Here is a 23,001-nt window from a genome sequence, read left to right as displayed (position 1 = left end):
AGTGAGGGACCAGTCTGGGGACACATTAAGGTGAGGGACCAGTCTGGGGACACAATAAGGTGAGGGACCAGACTGGGGACACATTAAAGCGACGGACCAGGATAAAGTGTCCCTTGCAGTCTGGGGACATATTTAAGCGAGGGACCAGTCTGGGGGACACATTAATGTGACGGACCAGTCTGGGGGACACATTAAGGTGAGGGACCAGTCTGGGGGACACATTAAAGTTAGCTTAGCATTAGCCTGTTGTTGCGTTGGGAGTTTTTCTTTCTGAACTCGTTTGTCTCTGTGAGTTTTTTCTGAAGCAGCAGTGGTTTGACCCTTCAGAGCCACCGTATTTTCCATTAGACAGAAACAACACTTTCAGATTCAGTTTTTTTTTTTCATTTTATCTCATTGTGTTCATTTGTTCGTTGATTTTTTGTCCATTACTTCTCGTTGCTGTGATGAAATAAAAGAACTAAGAAGGAGAATGAGCCTCCACCAACAGTGAAACATCTGGTTCAATGCAAATCGCCTCTGATTCTTATTTACAGTCACATTTACAACTAACGTGAACCAGCACCTTGCAACAAAATCGCAAGAAGTAGAATCCTGAAAACTCTGCGACTACGAGCCAAAGAGATTCTTAAAAAATAATAATAATAATACTAAATCCTAAAAAAATGAATTCAAAGCCTCATCATCACCATCGTTTTCACAATCAGAGTCAGACACTTTTCTCTCTCTGTTTAATCAGCTTCGACCTTTTAAAAACTAAAGTCGTCACCACGAGGCACCGAGACGTCACCTGTGCAACCAGAGACAAAACCTGCTTCCTGCAGCTCAACGACGAGCTGCAGTTTAATACAAAACAGACGCGATAATATCGAGAATCGAACACACGCTCGTTATTCTCACATCAGTTTTTTTTATTATTATTAATTTATTAAAGAAAAACTGACGTGAGAATAAAAAAACACAATTTTCTCCATGCATGAGTGAGTTGAACTTTATCTCCAACCTTCTCGCATACAAAAATACATCCAATTAAATTCCAATATTCAAAATATCTCCCATCGTGACAGACGTGCACCCACACACACACACACACACGCGAGTGCACGTCGTTCAACGTCCAAACAGCAGAAAAGTCTTGAAGAACCAACACCGGGTCTGAAAGATGAGCGTGAAAGCAGACGTGAAGCGCAGCGTCGGTGTTTCCGTGTGTTTTTCAGCCACCGAGACAGAAACAGCTGGACAGAAGAAGAGCTGCATGCTGGGAGGAGACGTCAACATCTGGTTGGTTCCTTCGTCTTTCATTGACTTCATCATCACAACGTCTCACTGCAGAAATCCTCCGTCTGAAGACCTGGAGGAAGATCTCCATCATCCTTCATCATCCTGCTCTGATTCACTCGTACATGATGCTGCTCTGCCAGCGAGACGGGAGGGGGAGGGGGGCACTGTTTACTAGAGCAATCGACCAGTGAGCGCAGACTGAAGAGCTACAAACTGAAGATCCAGAGACTGAAGATTCAGACTGAAGATCCAGAAAATGAAGATTCAGACTGAAGATCCAGAAACTGAAGATTCAGACTGAAGATTCAGGTTGAAGACCCAGAGACTGAAGATCAGATCCAGAGGCTGAAGATCTAGAGACCGGAGATCCAGAGGCTGAACATTCAGGTTGAAGATCCAGAGGCTGAAGATCTAGAGACCGGAGATCCAGAGGCTGAACATTCAGGTTGAAGATCCAGAGGCTGAAGATCTAGAGCATAGGTGTCAAACTAATTTTAGTTCAGGGGCCAAATTAAGTGCAATGTGATCTCAAGTGGGCCGGACTGGTAAAATAATAGCATAATATCCTATAAATAATAAGAACTCTAACTTTTCTCTTTGTTTTAGTGCAAAGAAGCGCATTATTAAGATGTTTACATTAAAGAACTATCCTATTACAAAACATATTATGAACCTGAAATTTCTTGAGAAAAATACATGCAATTTCAACAACATAATGCCTCTTCTGTCTTCTATGTAATTTTAAATCTGGTAAATTCATCCTGCGGGCCGGATTGGACCCTCTGGCGGGCCGGTTTTGGCCCACGGGCCACATGTTTGACACCCCTGATCTAGAGGCTGAAGATCTAGAGACTGAAGATCCATCCTGAAGATCTAGAGGCTGAAGATCCATCCTGAAGATCTAGAGGCTGAAGATCCATCCTGAAGATCTAGAGGCTGAACATTCAGGTTGAAGATCCAGAGACTGAAGATCTAGCGACTGAAGATCTAGAGACTGAAGATCCAGAGGCTGAAGATCTAGCGACTGAAAATCTAGAAACTGAAGATCCATCCTGAAGATCTCGAGGCTGAAGATCCAGAGACTGAAGATCTCGAGGCTGAAGAACTAGAGGCTGAAGATCTCGAGGCTGAAGATCTAGAGACTGAAGATCCATCCTGAAGACCTCGAGGCTGAAGATCCAGAGACTGAAGACCTCGAGGCTGAAGATCCAGAGACTGAAGATCTCGAGGCTGAAGAACTCGAGGCTGAAGATCCAGAAACTGAAGATCCAGAAACTGAAGATCCAGAGACTGAAGATCCATCCTGAAGATCTCGAGGCTGAAGATCCATCCTGAAGATATAGAGGCTAAAGATCCAGAAACTGAAGATCGGATCCAGACTGAAGATCTAGAGGCTGAAGATCCATCCTGAAGATCTAGAGGCTGAAGATCAAGAGACTGAAGATCCAGAGACTGAAGATTCAGGTTGAAGAACTAGAGGCTGAAGATCCATCCTGAAGACCTCGAGGCTGAAGATCCAGGCTGAAGATCCAGAGACTGAGGATCATATCCAGCCGAGGAAGGGGCCATCCCCCCTCTCGTCCCCCTCCTCCCGGGGGATTCGGGGCAACATGGCCGATCGGGTCAGACCCCAGAACCGAGGAGGAGTCAAGTCCTTCTTGGTGGTGGTGAACTTCCAGCCCACGTGAGACCCACAGGTTCGGCACTGAGCGATGGTCCACGCGTAGCTGAGAGAAAAGAGAAGAAGAAGACCAGTTTAACTCATGTGAAACTAAAATCTGATACATTCTGATAACTTTTTCTCCATCACTATTTTGTTATTTTAATTCTTCACATTTAAAAGGAAATGCGCAAATAAAGGATCAATACTTGGTTCTGATTCTCAAATCAGCTGCAAAAAAAAAAAAGAGCTGAAACTAAGAACTGATTGATCATCATCAATGGTAATAATTAATATTAAAATGAAGGAGGACTGTTTTGAGAAAAACTGAAAAATATGTTTAAGTATAAATCAAGAAAAGTCATAAATAAGTTATATATATCCATATAATTTAAATAAGTTAAATTGATGTAGATGATTTTCTCCCCAGGAGTTTGAGCTGTTTATTGTTTGCTTTTTTGTGTGAAACTAGAAATATTCACATTTAAGAAGAAAAAACTACTCAAGCCGATTATTAGATTATCAAAATAGTTGACGATTAATTTAATAATCGATAATTGTTTGATTAATCGATTAATTGTTGCAGCTCTAATATAATTAATTAAAAACAACTTCTCTACCTGATGAAGGTTTAATAATCTGGAGCTCGTTTATCCACACAGGTCGATTTAATCCAGGTTAATTCTCTGATTATAAATCAAATATGAATCTGAATCCTCTTCAGTCTCTTTACACTGAGGGAATATTGATCTTTACTGAGACAGGAAACTGAGCAGGTGCCACGTTCACAGGTGAAACAGAGTCTCCGTTCGTCTCCTGCTGCTCTGGACACTGACCCAACGACCACGGGAGGTCGGACACGTCCACGGACACGTCACCCACTCATTAAAAAAGACAATGATGAAGAAACTCAGTGACGTGTCTTTCCATGTCTCAGTGGATTAAAACCAAAGTGAATAAAATCAGATTAAAGCAGCTTTCCGACCTTTACACAGGTGTGAGTCACGTTTAAAAAGATGAATGAAAAGCTCAGAGAGGGGTGTGTTTGTGTGTGTGTGTGTGTGTGTGCGTGAAGTCTCCTGGTGTGAGGAGCTGAATGTATACACAGCATCATATACATCGTCATCGTCATTGTTGTCATGGTTACCCTGGAAACCAGCTGTGCAGCGTGGACGGCCGACCGATCAGGTTGAGGTTACTGGCTTTGTAGACGGTCAGAGTCTCGTGGACGTAACCGTGAGGGTTGACGTAGGCGGCCATCGGTCCGTAGAGAGACAGACTGGGGGGGGAGGGGAGAGAGAGGAGACATAATCAACATCATTAAATTGAATTTAAAGGGTTAAAGTCACAGAGACGGTTTTATAAACTCTGTTGTGTAAATAACATTTTGTAAAAATGACCTGTTTGCCATCCTCAGTCTCTTTCATCTATACTCCATTTGAACTTTAAACAGTAGACACAAGTCTTATCCTATCCACGTTTTGATAGGTCATATAGTTTTTGATCAATCCCTGTTCAATGACCATGACCATATTTGGAGAAGTGTTGAGATTATAATGGGTGTGTATTGCACGGAATGTTCGTGTCAGAGTGTGTGACATCATCGCTTAGAGTGGGAGAAGTTGTCTGAAATCTTCTGAAACTTTTCTCTTTCCACACTCCTCCCGGCCACAATTTACACTCTACATACATGATTTTTTTTCCAAATTTGTAGACAAACTTGTTATGTCTCTCACCATGTGCTCAAAATATCAGAGAGACTTACATAATTTGAATTGGCAGCCTCTAAGTGCGGCCATGTCTGTCTCTGCTCCTCATTGACTCCAATACAAAGATTTTCTGAGAGAAGCAGAACGGACCGATGTTTTAAACTCGCAAGTGTCTCAAAAATATTTACTGTAGAAACACCAAAAGCACACCAAAGTATTCAGGAAGTCCTTACAGTGATGATGGTCTGTGTTTTTTTCTGATAGTAGCTACTGTTTTGTCAGAACAAGCCCAAATGTGAGACCAGTGCAGAGGAAGAAAATCACTCTTTTTCTCCACGTTTCTGTTTGCCTCAGCCTGGGGGGGCCCTATCGTCATTGGCAACCACCTAAAGTTGCCGTAGTAACCTCTGAACCTCAGGCCAGAGCTCGTTAACTTTATAAACTATCCACCTGGAGCTCGTTATGTTTATAAACACACATACACACACAAACACCAGCACACAGGTCTCAGTGCTTATAGAAAGATCATGATCATGTGTCTATTTGATCAGCTCTGTCTTGACCATAAGGTCGTGGGTTTGATTCCCATGTTGACAGAGATGGTAACCCTGGCCGTAGCTCCCGTGGACCTATCAAAATTTCCCAGAGGAAATTTTCTAGTTTTTGTATTTGTTAATGTTGCTGCTGTGACACAATCATTTCCCAACCTGGGATCAATAAAGTCGATCTACTGTACATCTAAATCTTAAACGACCTCAGATAAAACTCCATCCTCTGACTTCAACTGTTAAACGGTTATATAACAAATAAAAAACTCAGAAACATGTTGTAACACGACACTAATCACCTGTACTGATTAAGATCTGTCACTGTCACAGACTGACTCTGCCTGGTACAATACTTTATTCCTATTTCATTTGCAAATACTTCTAATATTTCAGTCCCACGGGTCCTTGAACACAAAAAGACCTTAAAATTAAACAGTTTTGACTTTACAAGATCTCAAAGAAAAGAGATGAGCAGAAACTGCATTAACAGCAACAGGTTGGAAAAATCATGTTAATGTGATGTTTTTCCATTTAGCTTTTTTGGTCATTATTTGGCGTGGATTGATGAAAAACCAGATGAACTGGTGTATAAATCCTGTTTTTAACTAAAGTCATAATAATAATAATTCACTTTGTTCCAGCTGCTGTTTCTGTCTCAAACACAATACACATTCGCTTCATGTGTAGTTTTCATTTTGTGCTTTAAAAGCTTCAGATGAAAACACCTTATCACAGTTATTACACTTTTCACTGAAGATATTAAACACAGTGTGTGTGTGAGGATGTGTGTGTCACTCTGTCATAGTCAAAAATAACTGCACAACATTACATAACAGTGTGTGTGTGTGAGGCCACTTATCTTCATGATGTAACCAGAGATGTTACACTTTCAGACAAAACCTGCGTCGACTTTGACGTGTTAATAATAAAGAGAGTAATGAAGACGACTCAGAATCGGCTCTGAACATTTTGATTCTTAAACGCAGCCTGAACTTTAATATTTCTGTTTCTATTTCTAACAGTGACATTAGGACCAATTTGAATTTAATTTGAGAAAAGCTGAATTACTGTACGACAGTTTGGACAGAACCACGTCCTCGTCTCAGCGAATATTTATTTTTTCTTTATAACTTTTATTTAAAGATCTCAAGTCACAGACATCTAGTGTATACAGAAATACAATTTATTTCCTTCTTTCTTTTTTTTAATTTATTTTTTTACATCTTACAAACTTAGATGAACACTCCCTGGAGCTCTGACTCCCAGTTCATCTTGATCTTATTTAAAGGGATAGTTCAACATTTTAGCAAATTGGCCCATTGCCATAATCCCTATAGTCACAGGCAGCAGTAGGTTCGTTACCTTTAATTGTCGGTGCAAGCTGTTTTTAGAACGGCGGAGCAGAGCCGTGAGCTGCTCAGAGCTACGCTACGGAGGCTCATGGGATTTCTTGGTTTCCCTCATCAAACTCATCAAATACACAATCCAACAACTCCACAACGCTCTGGTGGACAAGTTGTGACCTGCACATTCACCACACTATGAGATAATAACAGAACGTTACCAGACAGAGTTGTTTTATAGGTAAATTCATGCAAAAACCGCACTTGTCCACCAGAGCGTTTGTATTTATTGCTACAATTGCTCGATTTTTTGAAATTTCAATTTCAGTCTACCTACGTATCACACTTAGTTATTTGTAATATTTGTATTTGTATGCATGCTTGACTTGCACAGAAAATTGGGGATAGCTGGAGACGACTCATCCTCACCTGAAGATCTCGTTCTTGGTGGTGATCTCTGTGTCGCGACACTGTTTACAGCAGAGGGAGGTGCACTGAGGAGGAGGAGGAGGAGGAGACACAACAAACAACCTGTTAACACAACACACAGTGTATACACAGAGACACACACACTGACACAAGTTTAACACAAAGTTAAACACTCGGTCAGTGTCTGAACCAACATGAGGACGTCTGTAACTCTGAGCTCCTGCTGAGGGTTTTGCTTTGTGCCGGTTCATGATGGAGCCGACAGTAACGTCTGACGGAGCGACGGCGTCTTTTCTCTTTATGATGCTGTCGTGACTGAAACCAGCTCCTGTCCGAGTCCTGACACGCTGAGCTGAACCAGGACGACGGAGGCCAGGCTGCCCCGTCGTCCCGGCAACAACACATCTGTCAGCTCCTGTCAGGCGAGGTTAAACACACCGACGGCGACGAGGAGCATCAGGGCCAAACACAGACGGACTCGTGCTGCGTTCAGGACAACTGGGAACTCTGAACCTCCCAGTGGGAGACTCAAGATTTCAGTCTTCAAAACGTTCGTGACCGGAAAAACCAAAAACATGACGGACCGGGACGAATGTTGCATTCAAAGTGCTTCATATAACTAAGGCATTAAACGTTACAAAGGATACAATTACACTCAATAAAAAAAAAAGAAGAAACAGATGAAACAGATCATTTAAAATTGAAGAGAAATAACAGCATGAATCAGTAGGTTAATCTGTAACTGTAAGTAAATATTGTATATTTCATATGGTTTTAATGTATTTTGGCATTTTAATCTATGTTTTACCGTCTGCACGGGTGCAGATTGTCAGACAACTGATTCTCAGAGAAGTCGAGTAGATTTTTTTGAATGAATGAATGAGTTTTATTTCGGATATCAAGACTGATTTCTCAGTCCGGCTATAGGCTGCAGGTAGAAGTTGAGCTCATGTACACCTACAGCTTTTACTTTACAAAATGATGCTCATCACAAAACAAAATACAAAAAGAACAAAGCAGAATAATTGGAAATAAAACTTGCGTTTCTCAGCATTTTATTGTAACGAGGAATTACATCATTTTTATAAAGTCTTTTACAGCTGGCTAGTGTGCTGCTGCATTATTTAATATTTTCAGGACAGTTGTTCCAGATGTTCACTCCTTTAACAGAGACATTGGTTAAAGTCTTTGGTTTGTCAAATAATAATAATAATGTTCCTCTCAGGTTAAATTATATCTGGTGTCCCTCCCCTCATTTTAAACAGGTGTTGAACATGTGGAGGAGGAAGTCTGTTTACAGCTTTGTACATGGTTTGTATCGTAACTTTACTGATGACTCTTCTGGTTTTCTTTTGCATCTCGTGTGTGTGTGTGTGTGTGTGTGTGTGTGTGTGTGTGTGTGTGTGTCCTCACCTTGTCCATGATGTCCAGTTCACAGCGGAGTCTCTGGATGGCACTGCCGATCTTCAGCAGCTGGAGCCGCAGAGCGTCGTCGATGGGAAGGCAGGCGGCCACTCTGTAGGAGAAATCTGATGGGAGGAGGAGGAGGAGGAGGAGGGGGGGGGGGGGGGGAGGAGGGGGAGGAGGAGGAGGAGGAGGAAGAGGAAGAGGAGGAGGAGGAGGAGGAGGAGGAGGGAGAGGAGGAGGGAGAGAGAGGAAGGAGAGAGAGGAGGAAGGAGAGAGAGGAGGAAGAGGAGGAGGAGGAGGAGGAAAGAGAGAGAGGAAGAGGAGGAGGAGGAAAAGGAGGAGAGAGAGAAGGAGGAGGAGGAGAGAGGAGAAGGAGGAGGAGGAGGAAGGAGGAAGGAGAGAGAGGAGGAGGAAGGAGGAAGGAGAGAGGAGGAGGAGGAAGAGGAGGAAGGAGGAGGAAGAAGGAAGGAGAGAGAGGAAGAGGAGGAGGAGGAAGAAAAGAGGAGGAAGAGGAGGAGGAGGAGGAGGAGGAGGAGGGAGGAAGGAAGGAGAGAGAGGAAGAGGAGGGATGGAAAGAAAGTAAGTAAGACAAACAAAGAGACGAGTGTGTGTGTGTGTGTGTGTGTGTGTGTGTGTGTGTGTGTGTGTGTGTGTGTGTGTGTGTGTGTGTGTGTGTGTGTGTGTGTGTGTGTGTGGCGCTGACCCACGGCGTTCGTCGGCAGAGAATCGTCCTTCAGGTTCTCGTCCCACTCATGGAGCTGCTTCTTCACTCTGTTCATGAGGGACTCCTACAGGAGGAGGAGGAGGAGGAGGAGAGAGGAGGAAGAAGAAGAGGATGAAGAAGAAGAAAAAGGAGGAGAGAGGAAGAGGAGGGGGAGATGGGGGAAGAAGAGAGAGGAGGAGGAGGAAGAAGAGGAAGAAGAAAAGGAGGAGGAGAGAGGAAGAACAAGATGAAGAAGAAAAAGGAGGAGAGAGGAAGAGGAGCAGGGAGAAAGAGGAGGAGGAAGAGAGAGGAGGATGAGGAAGAGGAGGAGAAGGAGAAGGAGGAGGAAAAGAGAGGAGGAAGAGGAGGAGGAGGAAGGAGGGGGAGAAGGGGGAACAAGAGAGAGGAGGAGGAGGAAGAAGATGAAGAAGAAAGGGAAGAGAAGGAGGAGGAGGAAGAGGAGGAAGAAGAAGAAAAAGGAGGAGAGAGGAAGAGGAGGGGGAGAGGAGCAGGGAGAAAGAGGAGGAGGAAGAAAGAGGAGGAGAAGGAGGAGGAAAAGAGAGGAGGAGGAGGAAGAGGAGGAGGAGGAAGGAGGGGGAGAAGGGGGAAGAAGAGAGAGGAGGAAGAAGAGGAAGAGAAGGAGGAGAAACAGGAGGAGGAGGGAGAGGAGGAGGAGGAGGAAGAATAGAAGGAGGAAGAAAAGCAGGAGGAAGCAGAGAGGAAGAGGAGATGACAGATGTTTACATTCACATCCGCGAGGTGTTTAATGTCGTGTATAAACGTAGTAACTTCCAGCGCTGCAGCAGAACTCACTGAGTCGTAGAGAGCGTAAACCCACGGCGGCCACGGGGTCAGACTGGCACAGTGGAACTTCCTCTGATAGATAGATAGATAGATAGATAGATAGATAGATAGATAGATAGATAGATAGATAGATAGATAGATAGATAGATAGATAGATAGATAGATAGATAGATAGATAGATAGATAGATAGATAGATAGATAGATAGATAGATAGATAGATAGATAGATAGTCAGCGGTTAGAGACACACACTTTACACTACTCAACACAACACAACATGGTGACACCAGGGGTCCGTTTCACAAAGCAGGTTCAACAAACTCTGAGTTGATCTACTCTGAGATAGGAAACTCAGAGTTTGGGGTTTCAGAACAGGTGATAACAGTTAGTTTAATCAACTCTGAGTAACTTGACCCTGAGTTACGGGGAGATGAAAAGCCCTCATCAATGGAACAAAGATAACATGATTCACCATGGCAACCAGCAAAAAAAGCCTCGCCCCTCCTCCCACTTCTCACGGTGGAGGGAGTGACGTATGAATGCTGACGCAGAATCACGTACCCTCGAGAGTTATTCAACATTGTGTATTTGAGCAGGTGCAACTCCAAATGTGTGTTTGATATGTTCAAGTTTGTCTCCATTATAACGTGACGGGGATGTGCGTCATCAGATGAGACCAACCCCTAGGGCTGGGACGATGTGCTTTTCTCCCGATTCGATTCTTCTACGATTTTTTGGATGGCGATTCGATTTAAATTGCGATTCTACGATATTGCTGATTCTCTCGATTTTTAGTCTTTAGCATTTTTAACATTTATCTGCACACAAATACTGTAGGAGCCTATAAATTAACATACTCCATTATAAAGTGAACTTAAACCCTTTTCAAAACCTGTACTCTCTGTATGTAAAAAAGGCGAACAAATGCACATCACAAACTGCACACGTTAATACTGACAGTAAACTTCTTCTTTCTTTCTTTCTTTTTTTGTTGTTGCTCCTGTCCATTAACAATAAAGAGACCGGCGGAGCTCTCTCTGTCTACGTGTGTTAATTTACGGCATCTCATGTGTTTGACTTCACAAACGCTATGAACTGTGGGTAATTCTCCTACCCAAAGTCCGCATCGGTGCTGACTTACGGTAAGGGGGCAGAAAGGGCTCATTCACTGACTCACTGACTTGATGATCTGACAATGGAACAGCCCTCACACACTCACGGACTTCCCGTGAACGCGCCTCTAAGTCAGTGAGTCCGTGAGGGGTCGGATTGGAACTGGGCCCAAAACATCTACGACGACCAAGATTAATTAATGCTGGAAACAACGCTGTGTGTGTGTGTGTGTGTGTGTGTGTGTCTGACCTGCTGGTAGTTGCTCCACCAGCACTGGTTCTGTTTGCAGCTCAGACTCGGCGGTTTGGACTGCGGCTGCATGTGCAGCCGGGACAGAGGCGTCAGCTGCACGGCCGACAGCGGGTCAGGGAGGATCCGCTCTGGGAGAATCTGGACTTTGGCTTGTCTGATCCTGGAGGAGAAACGCACACGGACACATGAGGAGGAGCAGGAGGAGGAGGAGGAGGAGGAGGAGGAGGAGGAGGATGTTTGGAAGTGAAGTGTGTGAGGAGATGATTATAAAAAGATGCTGCCTGGACGACAGCTGCTGAGCTGAAAACTCCTCCATATATATGATTTTGTTTTTTCTCTGTTTTATGTTTCCTTGTTTGTCCTTTATTGTTGAAAAAAAGAACTGAAAACTTAATAAAAAGAAAGTTTCAAAAAAGAAAAGACGCCTATGGACTGGTGTTGAAAATTAGCGTGTGTGCTACCCAGGCAAAGCATCTGGTCTGTCCACTGGGACAGTCTCAATGTGCTTGTGATGTTCGTATCAAATAAAATAAACAAATAAACAACATTCACCATTAATATAGCTCTGGAAAAAATGAAGAGACCATTTTTGTTTTAATCCAAATAACTCCTGACAACATTTCTCCTAAATTTTAAATAAAAATATTGTCATTTAGAGCTTTTATTGGCAGAAAATGCAAAAACAGATCAAAACCACAAAAAGTTCCAGTGTTTTTTCAGACCTTGAATAATAATAATGCAAAGAAAGCATGTTCATATTCATTTCAAAACAACACAACTCTATTTTTTTTTTTTTTTTTAACTTAGGGAGAGTTAAAAAAAAATCAATATTGGTGCAATAACCCCAATTTTTATTCTCAGCAATGTTTTTTTTAATAATATTCATTAAATATGACGGTGGTTCAGGTGATCATCTCATCATTGTCTCATTAAGAAGAATGAGTTGTGCTTGTGTTAAAATTCAACAGACATGAGTCAAACGGCTGCCAAACATGTAGAGAAGCTGATTTATTAAGAAAAATTTGAAGTGGTCTCTTAATTATTTTTCCAGAGCTCGATCATATAGTTTAATCCTGCAGAGTTTAACCTTCATCTACTGAGATGGACAGAATGAGAGAAAACACATGCAGCAGGTAGAGGAAACTTCAGAGCAGCAGGTTCCTCTGACTGAGTTTCATCTTAAACAGTGTGAACACATGAAGAGTCACAGCAGCTGTTTGTGAACGTTACATAAGAACAACAGAGATAGAGACAGAGTTGTGTGTTAATGAGGTCAGTTCAGGACGTATCAATAAAACTTATAGAGATTTCCTGAGCAGTGGAGGATGTGAACAGTTCAACTGGATCAATCATCTCCATTAACTCTCCCATGATGCAACAGTGACGATCGTTCACTGTCAAGAACCTGCGTAACAGCAGCAGGACTACAAACTACAGACAGGACGAGTCTGGAGGGGTGTGTGTGTGTGTGTGTGTGTGTGTGTGTGTGTGTGTGTGTGTGTGTGTGTGTGTGTGTGTGTGTGTGTGTGTGTGTGTGTGTGTGTTTAATATCAGCTGATAGAAACTGACTGAAGGTGTGTGTGTGCGGACGATGTTCATTTAGTTGGTTAATTTTGTAGAAAAAAATATTTTTATTCAAAACACCAACCTTCTGGATTTAAGAAACACTAAAAAAAGAAAGAAAGAAAATTGTTGTAGTCGGTCACAAATGTTTTTTTTAGATCAAGTAGAGAAAAAAAATGGAATCACACTGGTAGCGTCAAGATAGAAAAGTTAAAGGTGCATTGTGTAGGAATTCCTCCCATCTAGCGTTGCGGTTGTAGATCGCAAGCAACTCAATCGTATTTTTCATGCTGCATTCACGTGAAATTGGGCAGACGGCAGACGGACGACAGCCGCTGCACGTAACGGCATAAACAAGCCTCTATGTAAACAAGAGGTCCGTCGGCACGAGGCAAAACAATACACGTGACAATATGTTGTCATGGCGATGTCGTATTGTTTACCTGACCCACGTTTTACTTTCTCTTTCTCTGGACTTCTGTGACTAAAATGACATCTGGTTTGTTAGCGACGACGGCCGTCTGCCCGACTGCAGGTGAATGCAGCATCAGTGTAACGCTCCATTCCTCCTCACTGCGTTACCGCGGTGACTTTTCACAGACGGCACCTCGACCTGAGCCGACAGCTCCGGTGTCTCCGCTGAGTTTCCGTGGTTTCCTACCGTCACGCTGCCACTGAACGTAAAAACATGGCGACGCGGTTTTGCATGAATTTCCCTCTAAAACAACTCTGTGTGGTAACGTTGTGTTATTATCTCATAGCGTGGTGAATGTGCAGGTCACAACTTGTCCACCAGAGCGTTGTGGAGTTGTTGGATTGTGTATTTGATGAGTTTGATGAGGGAAACCAAGAAATCCCATAATGAGCCTCCGTAGCGTAGCTCTGAGCAGCTCACGGCTCTGCTCCGCCGTTCTAAAAACACCTTGCACCGACAATTAAAGGTAACGAACCTACTGCTATGACTATAGGGATTATGGCAATGGGCCAATTTGCCAAAAATGTTGAACCATCCCTTTAATGTAAATCCATTTCCTTCAGGCCGTTTCTTACAGTTTCCATTTGTTCCTCATTTGTTTTCTTGTGAAGTTTCTGTTTTCAAGACATACTGCTTTAAGTTTTCTATCTTGACGCTACAAGTGTGATTCCATAATATTTTCCTCTACTTGATCTAGAAAAAACTTGTGACTGACTACAACAATTTCAACAAATTCTTGCTTTTTTTCAGTGTTTCTTAAAGCCAGAAGGTTGTTGTTCTGAATCAAAGTTATTTTGTGCCGTGTCTGTGATTTGCCCCTTTTTCTACAAAATTAAACAACTAAATGAAAATCCTCCAGGAGGGGTTGTTTCAGCTGATAGAAACTGGCTGAAGGTGTGTGTGTGTGTGTATATATATACAGAGTCAGAGCGCCCTCTACCTGGGAACCATGGAAACACAGTTTGAGTCATTTTGAACCAGGTCCAGAGTTTTTACACTGAGCTCTGAAAATGGCTGAAGACTGAGACTGTGAATACGCAGTCTTATACTATTGGGTTCACACACACACACACACACACACACACACACACACACACACACACACACACACACACACACACACACACACACACACACACACACACACACACACACACACACACACACACACACACACACACACACACACACACACACACGAACTATGCTCCCTCTTCAGTGGATGAGTAGTCGTAGTTGGTTTTGATTGATTATTTCAGTCCGAGCTCAGCTGGTCTGTAGCAGCTGTTTAATGTCAGGGATGCAACCATTAACAATATCACAGAAAAGTCTATTTCCAGTAGTTCAACCCCAACCAAGTATTGAGTGCATATAGATGGACAGTTTTCAGAAGGTCAACATTTCTATATTAAAAATGCTTTAAAAAAATAAAAACCATTGCAATATTTCAATTTTGGAGATACTGATTTTTAGGTCTTCACTGAATGTTAGTCATAATTATTACTATAAAAATAAACTGAAGAAATAAAGACATGGGATTTAACATCCCATTCAGTGTGTAATGGACATATAGGCCTATATAATGTGTTAGTTTCACTTTAATTGAACACATTCTACATCGCGGAGGCGACGTCTCTCCTTCACCTCTGAAACGGGGCAGAGCTCCGTGGGAAACACCTGCCTGACACAGCAACGGACATGCACGGGGGAAAAACGGCGGCGCCGTCGCACCAAATGCACGCGGATACCACGCGGATACGTCGCGCGTCAACATTGGAGGTCGGCAGTTATCAGTATAACCAGAGACAACCATGAATGAGTTCGCCTCAGTTTCACGTGATTGTCACTGTCAGCCTGTTAGAAAAACATTTTACTGACCCCAGCTGAGACCCACCCCCCCTATCCAATATTCCTGTTTTTCTTTTAATCTCCTTACCCATGATCTCATGATTTGTATTACTTCTATTATTGCTTTTATTGATTCATATTTGCTTCTGTGTCTAATTAATATGTCTAACTATCACAAACGTGTTTACATTTTCTTAGAGCTGCAGTTTAAGTCATGAGAAGTGTGCTATAAATACGTTTTTTTAATATTATTACTATCATTAGTTCACTGGTTGTGTCCAAATGACAAGATGTTTTTTTCTGAGTTTATTTGCAGTCCGAGTCCAGAGTGCTGCTGGGTTTCTGTCTTATCTGGCATTTAATTACAGGTAGACACACACACACACACACACACACACACACACACACACACACACACACACAGTCAGAGTCAGAGAGTTTCTGTCTTTATGTGTATAAAGAGTAAAACTGTAATCAGATTACAACCTTCAGTTCTGACCTTTGGTTTGATGTTTTTATGGTTTTACAGTTTTATAGTTTTATAGTGTATGATTATGGGATGGCTTCGACTCACCCGTCAGCCTGAGTTCTGATCTCGTGGACCTTGAACCGCTGCCTCCCCACAGCTTTCACTTTGACCGTCTCGATGCCGTACTCCTGCTCCTCCCGGTACGCGTAGATCTCCGCCGTCGTCCCAAACTCCGCCTCCGGCTGCCCGTCGCTATGGAGACACGGGGACACGGGTCACATGACAGGACAGATGCTTTTAAAAAAAAATGAGACCAGCGGAGATGGTTCAGAGACTTCAGAGCTGCAGTGATTCTTAAAATATCTCCTGTCTGTCTATGAACCAAAAAGAGCTGTGTCCTACATTTCCCATAATGCAACTTGGTTTAATCTTTCCATACAGTAAACATCCTCGTCTTTCACAGTCAGATTTACAGCAACTGTTTTCTGTTTTAAAGGGATAGTTCAACATTTTGGCAAATTGTTCCCATTGCCATAATCCCTATAGTCATAGCAGTAGGTTCGTTACCTTTAATTCTGATTCTGCTCCTTCGCTGCCAATTTCAATTTAATGTTTTCAGAAGAAAGTATATTTTTTTAGAAGTACATTCAACATTTTGGCTTGTCGGCGCAAGCTGTTTTTAGAACGGCGGAGCAGAGCCGTGAGCTGCTCAGAGCTACGCTACGGAGGCTCATGGGATTTCTTGGTTTCCCTCATCAAACTCATCAAATACACAATCCAACAACTCCACAACGCTCTGGTGGACAAGTTGTGAGCTGCACATTCACCACGCTATGAGATAATAACACAACGTTACCAGACAGAGTTGTTTTAGAGGGAAATTCATGCAAAACCGCTGATGCGCGTTGCGTTCAGGGACAGTTTTTCAGCAAGCAGACTCTGTATTTACCCTGCATTTCCCTCTAAAACAACTCTGTCTGGTATCGTTCTGTTATTATCTCATAGCGTGGTGAATGTGCAGGTCACAACTTGTCCACAAAAGCGTTTTTGAGTTTGGGGATTTTGTATTTGATGAGTTTGATGAGGGAAACTGAGAAGCTCTGAGCAGCCTGCCGCTCCGCTCCGCCGTTCTAAAAATAGCTTACACTGACAATTAAAGGTAACTAACCTACTGCTATGACTATAGGGGTTATGGCAATGGGCCAATTTGCCAAAATGTTGAACTATCCCTTTAAATATTATTTTACCCTGATGACAGCTCTCAGACTTTACACAACTATGTCTTTATCTTTAACATCTTTATTTTTACTCCTCTTGATCTCACTGTGTAGTTACATAATAAATGTTTTTAGGATGTTTTTTGTGAAACAACCGTCAAAACTTTGTGTCCATTCTTTGTGTTTCTGTCGTTTTTATGACAAAAATAACAGCACAATATATAAATGAAACATCACAGCCAGGAACTTCACACACTATTATTAATACGATACAATACAAAGGGTTTCTCCACAGCACCTTAGTTTATACAGCATGAGCTATATGGAAAACAAATGACATTTTTAGACCCTTTCAAATAGAAGTGAGTGATTTAAGGTGGGTCAGTCTATAACCATTTGCACAATAGCTTTTTTGTTTACTGTATATACAGTATCTATCTTCATTTTTATTCTATATATTGAATATAAATCCTAAATTGTATGTGTCTTGTATGTCTATTTCTCTGTTTGCTTGTTTTGATCCTTTATTGTTAGTTTTCATGTTACTGAGGTGAGATTTCCTTTATAAACCTGCACATGCTGCTTACTGTATTTTAATTATTTTGCTTGCTTGATTATAATATTGTGCAAATTAACAATATTCATATTCATTCTATTTCATTTTATTTTATCTAAATAAATTTGTATTTTATCGCCATCTTTTACTATTTTTTGTACCTTTTACGTCTGTAAACTGAACTTTACTGCTCTTAGCAATAAAAACATTTATGATTCTGATTCTTGACTGTTTATTTCTGCTGCCGCGATCAATATTTTCAGAGGGTTTCTGTCATTTCCTGTCGTTTCCCTTCTGGTAAAGGGTCGTGAATCTTCTCTGCTCTGTATCGCCTCGGGGAGACGATACAGAGCAAGCAGATGTAAAAGCAAGCTACAAGCTCTCTTTCCTCCCAACATCAAACCACCTGCTAAATCTTAAATAGATTTTATTCTTTCGGAGATCATTTATCCACTGGTTTTTAGGATTTTTTAGAAGTCCCCAAGACACTCTGCACTTTATAGACTCTTATCAGTACTTATTTATTTTCATATTTATTGTAGATTTGGTTGCAATCAAGGCAACAAGGGCTGTGCAACATCTGAACTGTACCCACTCAGGAGTGAATGGAAAATGTTTTGATGTTATTTAAATGTACTGTTATGTCTGTCTTGTGTTTTTTATGATATGCAGCTGCTGGAGGCATTGACTGTCCAAGGCAAATTTCCCTGCGGGGACAATAAAGTTTATATTGATTGATTGATTGATTGATCTTCTGTCCCAGGATTCACTGCATAGTTCTCATTTAATATTTAACCTTGGGCAGCAGCTCCATAAAATGTGTTACTGTGATGTTTCATCTTGTTTAATGCGGTGCAACAGACGGTAGAGCTGCACCACTTAAATCACTGATCTGCCCTCAAACTGATATGAAAAACACAGAAGTATTAAAGGGATAGTTCACCCAAAATTGAAATTTCACTCATTATCTACTCCCCCTCATGTGGACTAAGGGCTGGGAGAAGTTTCAGAGTCCTCCGTGGCTTCTCTGAGTTACAGGGGGTCTCGGCGTAGCAGTGCATGTCCATATAACGGTTGCAAGCTTGTTTTGTAGCGGAAGCTTCTCGAAGCTCCTCTTCCTGGTTCGTCCAAATTTGGACAAACTGGAAAGAGGAACTTCCGCTACAAACAAGCTTGAAATATAGACTTATTTAATTTTTTTCGGGACAATTTCACATTTCGGGGCTTCAATACAAGACGGACATTACATACGAGCAGCATGGAGGTATTTGGATGTTTTTTGGTGTGTCTTTTTGTTACGAAGACAGTTGGTATCCATTTGCAACCGTTATATGGACATGCACTGCTACGCCGAGACCCCCTGTAACTCAGAGAAGCCACGGAGGACTCTGAAACTTCTCCCAGCCCTTAGTCCACATGAGGGGGAGGAGATAATGAGTGCAATTTCAATTTTGGGTGAACTATCCCTTCAACAGATTGATGCGGTGTGTGATGTGATGTGATGTGATGCGATGCGGCGGCTCGTCGGCCTGGTACCTGTGTGCGAGCACGGCGAAGGTGCGGTCTCTCTGGATGACGCTCCTCATCATGCTGACCTCCTGCGGCCTGAACAGCTGCAGCGGCAGCGTCTGACCCGGGACCAGCATCATGGACGTGTGCGGCAGCACCGGGATCGTCTGGCAGCTGTCGTCGTCGTGGACCGTGCGGCCGTGGAACTCCTCCATGTCTGAGCCCAGGTACTGAGGAGCACAACCACAGCTACATGAGGCGGAGCAGGAAACGAGAGATCGCCGGTTCGATTCCCGCCTCCTCACAGACCACATCGGGGGACAGACTGTGCAAAACACTAATAAATGTGTTTTAGTTGAGTTTATTTCAAAAGATTCAAAAATTGCACAGTAAATATTAGACTTTCAGTTTAATGCAAAAATGCTTTAAGACGTGATTGCTTTAGGTTCTCGTGTGATATTTAATTTACTTTATTCCTAATTTCCATAATTCCAGTCGACATCGGGGGATAAACTACAAACAAGCAGATAATCTTGAGACAGTGGAAAGATGTGGGTAAGCTAATATATATATTTCTTTATTTCGGACTCTGGGTCCATAGCAAAAAACAAAAACACAACACAAGACATAATACAACACAACAACAGACAACGCAACACAGACAATAAAAAAAGCTAAAACATAGAAATAGGTGATGGATGGAGCAAGTAGAGAAGTAGAAGTTCAATGATACATTTCTGCAGTTTCACTCATTACACATCGTCTGGATTGGATGGACTCGTTTCCTGTTTCCTTTTGTTTGTTTTTCTTATTATTACATTCCTACTTGTCCATTGTTAATTTGTATTCTATCCATCGGAGTCAACTTCTGTTTTTTTTTTTTTTTTTTTTTAACTTGCAACATTTTTTATTTCTCTTTGAAGGTTTGGGTGATGATGATCACACAGACATTATAACATATGGACACTATTTTAATGTTTAAGGACCAATATTCCTCATGTGACAGTAGTTCAGTGGACATTGGACAAACCTTCCTAGTTCCTACGTCACACCAACACTGCCATAGGTCCCCTTGTTATGTTATAGTAGTAGTACTAGTAGTCCTGTATTATTGTCCCAAGTGTTATGTTATGTTGTATTATGTTATATTATGTTATATTATATTATGTCATGTTGTATTATGTTATTATATTATGTCATGTTGTATTATGTTATTATATTATGTCATGTTGTATTATGTTATGTTATGTTGCATTATGTTATGTTATATAATGTTATGTTGTATTATGTTATGTTATGTTACTGTATGTTATGTTATGTTATGTTGTATTATGTTATATAATGTTATGTTGTATTTGTTGTGTTTCTGTCAGGACAGTGTGTCCACTTCCTCTTCATCTATTCTCTGTTCTTGTATTGTAAAACGAAACGAGTGATAAAAACTTAAAGCAGAAGTAAGTGATATATTTGTGTTAATATAAGTCTTAAATAGTTATATCTTCCGACAGCAATCACTTACATAGAGTGTTTGGACCGAAACACGGGTCTGTCAGTCACTCTGCTCTGCTCTGAGCCGAGGAGAAAACATTTATCGTATCCTACAGTTTTTATCCAATGAGGAGAGAGAACGGCATGCAGGGCTGTGTGTGCAGCCAAGGAACGCCGTGAATGTGGTGACGTAGGGACGAGGACTGTTATGGTGCGTTCAAGGAAACTCGTAACTCGTGTTTTTCCGACCTGTGAAGTCATACCAGTTCGATCTGGTACGAGTTCACGGGTCGGAAGTTACGAGTGGCCGTTATAGTGACTTTCACAGGTAAAACAGGTCGGAAAAACACGAGTGGGTTGCCTGGAACACTACAAAGTCGTAAGTTGTGACTTGAAGCTGTAATTTACGGTTTCAAAAGCCTGCCTGGAACGCAGCATTAGCCAAAACGACCGGATCGCTTACTTCTGCTTTAACTTAACTTGTATCATCATCGGTGAGTGAAGTGGAGGTGAAGAGTCGTGTGTGTGTGTGAACGTGACTCACAGCGTGTGACGTGGGCAGACTGGGGTCAAAGGTGATGACGCTCGGCTTCTCTCCATCCTCACTGTCTCTGTCCTCGGTCTCCATGTCGTCTTCCTCCTCCTCCTCCTCCTCGTTGTCTGACACAGAGAGACAGGAGAGAGGCTGGTTGGTTGTCTGTCTATCTATCTATCTATCTATCTATCTATCTATCTATCTGTCTATCTATCTATCTGTCTATCTATCTATCTATCTATCTGTCTATCTGTCTATCTATCTATCTATCTATCTATCTATCTATCTATCTATCTATCTGTCTATCTATCTGTCTATCTGTCTATCTATCTATCTATCTATCTATCTATCTATCTATCTATCTATCTATCTATCTATCTATCTGTTTGTCTCTGTAGTGACTCAGTGAATCAGCTCAGTGAGTTGTTGTGTGTTGGTGAACCAGAATAGAACCAGAGGAAACGCAAACAGAAAGTGAAACCATGAGGAGGAATGGGGCCTCCTTCTCTTCTCCTTCATCCTCTCCTTCCTCCTCTTCTTCCTCTCCCCCTATCCTCCTCCACTTCCTTCCTCCTCTTCTCCTCTTCTTCCTCCTCTTTCCTCTCCCCCTCTTTTCTCTTCCTTTCTCCTCCTGTCCCTCTCTCTTCCTCCTCCACCTCCTCTCTCCTTCCTTCTCTCCCCCTCCTCCTTCCTCTCCCTCTCTCCTGCTCTTTCCTCTTCTTCCTCCTCTTTCCTCTCCCCCTCTTTTCTCTTCCTTTCTCCTCCTGTCCCTCTCTCTTCCTCCTCCACCTCCTCTCTCCTTCCTTCTCTCCCCCTCCTCCTTCCTCTCCCTCTCTCCTGCTCTTTCCTCTTCCTTCCTCCTCCTCGCCCTCTCTCTTCCTCCTCCACCTCCTTCCTCCTCTCCTTCTCTCTCCCTCCTCTCCCTCTCTCTTTCTCCTCCTCCTCCTTCCTCCTCCTTCACCTCCTCTCCCTCTCCTTCCTTCACCTCCTCCTCTCTCTCTCCTTCTCTCCCTTCCTCCTCCTTCCTCCTCTCCCTCTGTCTCTCTTCCTCCCCCTCCTCTCCTCTCCTTCCTTCACCTCCTCCTCTCCTCTCCTTCCTTCACCTCCTCCTTCCTCCTCTCCCTCTCTGTCTCTCTTCCACCTCCTCTCCATCTCTCTTCCTCCTCCTCCTCCTCCTCCTCCTCCTCTCTTCCTTTTCCCTCTCTCCTTCCTCCTCTCCTCTCTCCTTCCTCTCTTTCCTTCCTTCCTCCTCTCCTCTCTCCTTCCTCTCTTTCCTTCCTCCTCCTCTCCGGACCATAGCTCCGGACCCAGGGGCTGGTTAGCTCGGCCGTTAGCCGGACAGAGGAGCCTCCTGTCGGCCTCAGCGGACCGGCAGCAGTCGGTGTTTTCCTCCTGCTCCTCCGTCAGGTCAGTAACCATAGTTACCTGGTACGAGCTGCAGCTGGTTTCCCATGTTGTCGTTGCCGTTGTCTCCTTCGCCTCCAGCCCTGTCGTCAGCCATAGCCCTCTGTTTACAACACTCACTCCTTCTCCTTCTTCTTCTCCTCCTCCTCCTCCTCCTGCTCGGTGTCAACACATGACGCAGCTCCGCAGCGCCGCCTGCAGGCCGGAAGCAGGAGGAGCAGCGGCGACGGGAGGAGAGATCAACATCTTCCAGCTGTTTCCTCAAGAAACGTAGAAATCTACGGATTTACTTCAAATATTTTTTTTTTAAGTGATAAAAATTACACAGAAAACACACGAAGAGTTCATTTGCAAAAGCAGATAAGTGCCATTTTGAAAAAAATGTGCTGAGGCTTTGTAATTATTCTTTGCATAGTGTTGTTTTCAATAAAACTTTATTTTTTTGAGATATGTCTGTTTTGTTACATCTCAAAGTCACTCAACTTTGGTTTGACTGATATCACCTTATGTAAATAAAAAATGAAGATTCTAGATTTTTTTTTTAAACTGAGTTATCTGCTTTTGCAAATGAACTCTTCATGTTTTTTTTCCCATCAGTGTGATGAACCAGTGGAAGGAACTTCTATGTTGTTACATGGTTTTATACCTCAGTCTGACAAAGACACAATCAGACAAGGTGATAGATAAA

At 42.5% G+C, this 23,001-nt stretch overlaps 1 protein-coding gene across 1 annotated transcript; it reads right to left on the bottom strand.

The window, feature by feature from the left end:
- Positions 1–189: 189 nt before the first annotated feature.
- On the bottom strand, positions 190–22,413 carry crbn (cereblon). Its single transcript, XM_083971853.1, has 13 exons — positions 22,335–22,413; positions 20,919–21,034; positions 18,914–19,116; positions 15,710–15,856; positions 11,247–11,409; positions 9,894–9,956; positions 9,081–9,165; positions 8,384–8,499; positions 6,971–7,035; positions 4,089–4,220; positions 2,783–3,008; positions 2,224–2,416; positions 190–1,487 (listed from the first exon to the last, which is right to left on the bottom strand). The coding sequence occupies exons 1-11, from the start codon at positions 22,408–22,410 to the stop codon at positions 2,825–2,827; spliced, it is 1,350 nt and encodes a 449-aa protein (XP_083827979.1). The 5' UTR covers positions 22,411–22,413; the 3' UTR covers positions 190–1,487; positions 2,224–2,416; positions 2,783–2,824.
- Positions 22,414–23,001: the final 588 nt, after the last annotated feature.

Source organism: Trachurus trachurus (genome assembly GCF_905171665.1).
Source record: "Trachurus trachurus genome assembly, chromosome: 5".
Taxonomy (NCBI): Eukaryota; Metazoa; Chordata; class Actinopteri; order Carangiformes; family Carangidae; genus Trachurus; species Trachurus trachurus.
This window is presented reverse-complemented; position numbering and strand designations above follow the sequence as displayed.